The sequence below is a fragment of the Marmota marmota genome, unplaced genomic scaffold (assembly GCF_001458135.2).
Source record: "Marmota marmota marmota unplaced genomic scaffold, marMar, whole genome shotgun sequence".
NCBI lineage: Eukaryota > Metazoa > Chordata > Mammalia > Rodentia > Sciuridae > Marmota > Marmota marmota.
The window spans coordinates 12,104,883-12,109,368 of NW_026000240.1; the positions used below are offsets into that span (position 1 = coordinate 12,104,883).

Genomic DNA, 4,486 nt, shown 5'->3' on the forward strand with positions numbered 1-4,486 from the left:
CTCCAACTTCTCCCGAATCGGGCTGGTGAGTCCCGGGAGGGCCGGCTGCACCCGGGGTTGGGGCGCAGGGGTCGCCCGGGGCGCTGGGCGGGCGCGGGCAGCAGCAGGCGCCCCTCGCCCCGCGGCGTGGGCGCAGGAGGCGTGCCCTGGGAAGGAGCGGCCGCCGGGACCAGAGCGGAGCGCAGGGGAGGGGAGGGAAGGGGCCGAGGGTGCCTGGGAGGAGGGCTCTGCGAGTGATGTCAGGTCGACTCTCCAGGTTCATTTCCATAGCTCCCTGCAGCCTCTGCCTGGGAGTTATGTTTGGTTACCGAGATCTGCGCTACCAAATTGCACCGGGGTTGATTTGGGGGCTGGGAATTTGCCATTCCGCTGTACAGACACTGGTTTTTTAAAAAAGCAAGGTTTGTTTTCATTTTGGTTTCTGTCGGATTTTCTCCTCATTTAACTCACTTTTCTATTTTTTTTTCTTTTCTTAACCTGAAGATCTTTTCATGATTCCACCTCTTCGTCTCGCTTTGAACCTTGATTTCCTATTATATAATTTATGCTTAAATCTCACAAGGGTTGGTTGGTGCGGCATGGAGGGTGTTTCTTTTGTAGATGGAAGTTTTTTTGAAAGACCTTTTCCTTACTTAACCAGTTTCAGTCTATTTGTACTGTTTTAAAATAAGGGTAATTGCAACCGATCATCCCTCTTCAGCCTCTCAATCAAGTCTATTTCTCCTCCATATGTGATTCAAATGGCAATTTTATTAAACTGGAAACTAGTATCTGGCTTGCAGCGTCAGCATTTGGAAGCTGCTACTCAGAGCAAATAGGCTCTGAGAGCGTGTAGCTTCACTCCCTTGCATTTTTGCTGGGTTCCAGCTCTTTAAAAAACGATATTGTAGTTTCTCAGACTGGATGCCCTGTGCCTCTGGGAGTGATGTTGTTGGGACTTTGTGTCCAGGACTCCATACTTCAGACCCTGGAAGCACTGGCTTAATTGATGTGTGGGAAACGTGGGGATTTCAACTGAGTGCCCTCCTCCTCAGCTTCTGCAGCCTCAATATGGAACCTGTTTTGCTTTTCTGTGCCTCAGTTTCCATGAATGCAAACTGTCATTGCCTAGCAAACCTCAGGGACTTGTAGAAATAAGTTAATGTTATAATATGCTGTGAAGATGAAATTGCTTAGACTCAGATCTCCCTTGGACAAATGGGTTATCCTCCAGGTTTCATGATTTGACAGTCTGATAAATGGATACTTAACGCTGTACCAGTGTGAGAATGAGAATTGCTACATCATATTGCTTTGGAATTCAGCTTATATTCAAGCAAAATGATAATTAATTCTGAGAATGTCAAGTTGAAGTTTTCAGGGTCCTTTTGGGGTTAGATCTCAATTCTAATCATCTACTCCCCTCTGGGGTGGTATCTGGTTTTTAGTTGAAGCTTTTTAACACATTTCTAGTTAAGGTGAAGTATTTTAAGAATGTAGGAATGTTTTTGCATATCCTGCTTTATATGAGAATCCAAGTATCAACTTTATATAATTTTCATATTTTTTTCATTTCCATGTGCCCTTTAGCCCTCTCTCTTAAATGTGGTTGTATATGATTAAATTGGAAGTTCAGGTAACTAGGAGTTAGTGCTATGTCCCTTCCTGAGGTTCAGTATCCTGACCCCTGTTTCCTTCAAAGAAAATGGCTTATCATCTGGAATTAAATGAAAATGAATGGCAAAGTTAATTAAGAGTTAATGGCAAAGTTAATTAAACTTGCAGCTTTCCCTCTTTTGCTCAATACTGTTAAAAAGTGCTACTTAAGGGCAAAAAGAATCTACAAAGCTTTTTAAGAGGAACAGATGGAGAAAAAGTCTGCTGGTGACTCAAGATGACATTCTTTTGATGAAGGTCCAAGGGCTAGTAACCTGGGTCGCTACCTGAATTTCCCCAAAGCTGTTCCTGCGGTTGCCTCCACTCTCCATGCTGAAGGATAAGGGGGAGAATCCCGGGAAGGTAGCCCAGAGAGAGCAAGAAATGCCTGCCCACCAGCTGTGCCACACTGGGAAGCTTGGTGGTGCCAAAGAGCACTGCCCTGGTTCCCCAGTCTCAAGTTTACTTTACAGAGACACTGAGTCATGTTTCTCAGAAAGAAAGAAAAATAAATAAAGTAAGAAAGTTTTTTTTTTAACCCAGTAAAACATGTCTCTTGATTTGTCTTCTGAAATATTACTAGAGCAGGAGGAGAGAAATTTCAGAGAAATCCTAAAGCAGATGTGATTAATATTTAGGTGTTCTTTAAGGCAGGACTAGAAATTGAAGAGGACTGGGAGAATTACTCGTTTGATTGTTTGCCTCTCTGTAGAGTGTCCAGGTATTAAATTTGTTCCTGCCTTTTCTTTGCCCAACTGTCACCTCTATTAAATTAGAACTACAGTCAATGCAATTCCATATTGTAACCCCAGGGGCTGTGCTACTAAAGTAGCATGAGTTACATAACCATTAAGTAAGACATTTTAACATTCAGGTACATTACATTCCACTTTCATTGAGCAGACGTGGTTTTCATTGTTCAATAAAATATTTTTATTTGATAGTCTGTCCTTGATTATAGCCTCATGTAATCAAAGGGACAGAGTGCTTAAGACTTTGCATCCAGGACTGTAAAGTCCAGTTATGGTTCACTTATTAATGACTCCCTGGAGGAAATGAGCACCTTATTGTCTGCTGGGTCTCCCAGACCGCACCTCAAATGGCCAGTCTGTTTCTCCTTTCTCTGGTGGCTCAGTTTCTACAAAACACACCCTCAGGGACTTGTGTGTGTGAATTCAACAAAGATCTTTATCTGAAAGAACATTTCTGAGCAGTTACTTAATCTAGGGACTAAATTCTACAACTACTAAATTCCACAGCTAATTTGTTCCTCTCAGAGGTTCTTTCATATCGTCAAGCACAAAAACTAAAGTTTTTTAAACTAAGTTTTGGGAAGTGGCTTATAAGAACTTATAGGCCTCTAAAAGAAGCACCACGATTTAATATTTAGGTTCATATCCACAATTTCTGCCTAAGAGGTAAGACAGCTTTTACTGCATGATGGTGCAGTTGGTTATATTTCAAACATGACCACGTGTGTCTCTTAGAAAGAATGTTGACTTGCTGTGTGGGCTTGGACAAGTTACCTGACTTCTCTGTGGCCTATTTTCCTAGAATTGGAATATTAATATCCACCTTGTGGAGGTAAAATGAATCAGGTTGTGGAAAACTCTAAGAACTGATGCTGGCACATGGAAAGAACCCACTAGATGTCAGCTATAGTTGGTAGAAGGAATAACACTAATTTATATAAGTTAAATATTTGGCTTAAGGGCTGATACCCTAATCTGCAAGGTAGGCTTTTTTGATCATGTTTTCTTTCCTTTGGTTGCAAAAGAATCGTTGATATGGCTAATATCTTTCATTCCACTGACTTTTGGTCTCTGAGTTGACGTCTTCAGAATGTTGTCTGACCAGTTAACTGATGCCTCTATCAGCAGGAGTAGTGATTTTGAGCTGTAAAAACAAAAGTTGTTTTTATGACTAAACTACCTCAAGTGTTTGTTCCTTTTGTTTTCTATCTGTAATCATATTTCAAATTATTGCTTAGTCAAAACCTCAAGGTATTAGTCATTGATTTTGAGCTTGTAAAATAAACCACTGGAGCAAGATGTAAAATCCACCTTTGACATTAGTCCAAAGTTCACAAGAGTGAGTTGTAAGCTTTCTTAATGATGGTACAGCTCCTTATTTGCTTATGAACTTCTGCATTAAAACTATGTGAGTGTCTAACAAACTCGCTTTGTATAACATTGCTGGAATCTTCAGTGACAGCAAAACAAAACAGAAAGGTTGTGACTGGGGCCTCTGGAATTCACATAGCTGTATATTCTTTGCTTTCAGCATCTACGTTTTGACTTTTCAACAACAACTTTTACTTCTAATCTAAAATAAATTAACCTTTTACTTTTATCGAGCCACATTAAACATTTATAAAATTATACACAGTTTATTCTTATCTATTTGTTAAGATTTTTGTGTTTATCTGCAGATTTTAGGTGATGGGAAGATCGGAAAGTCAGATGGATATAACTGATATCAACACTCCAAAGCCAAAGAAGCCGAGATGGACCCCCTTGGAGATCAGCCTCTCGGTCCTCGTCCTGCTGCTCACCATCATAGCCGTGACCATGATCGCGCTCTACGCAACCTATGACGGTGAGTGACCCCATGCTGGGTGTCAGCAGGGCAAAGAGAAGGGTCTCCATCTCCTGCTCCTGCCGTCACCCATACCTTAAGAACAGAGACATATGGCAACACAGGATTCACTTGTACAGTGTAACACCTGTGTGTTGAAACAATGAACTTGAGTTGGCTCAAATACACTGCCTTTTATGTTGGAGCAAAGTTGTTAATTGCCAAATATATTTAGGGCCTTCATGTTTACTTTATGAATATATATATATATATA

The 4,486-nt window shown here is 41.1% G+C and overlaps 1 protein-coding gene across 3 annotated transcripts in view; it reads left to right on the top strand.

Moving 5' to 3' along the window:
* Mme (membrane metalloendopeptidase) overlaps positions 1 to 4,486 on the top strand; it is a 123,891-nt gene that overhangs the window by 40,862 nt on the left and 78,543 nt on the right. The window contains exons 1-2 of one of the 3 annotated variants that reach the window (XM_048794225.1): positions 1 to 25; positions 4,067 to 4,233. In XM_048794225.1, coding sequence (XP_048650182.1) covers positions 4,077 to 4,233 — 157 coding nt within the window. In that variant the 5' untranslated portion in view covers positions 1 to 25; positions 4,067 to 4,076. Of the gene's footprint in view, positions 26 to 227; positions 402 to 4,066; positions 4,234 to 4,486 lie in introns of those variants that run through there. The other 2 variants (XM_015486928.2, XM_048794224.1) reach the window with 2 other exon arrangements.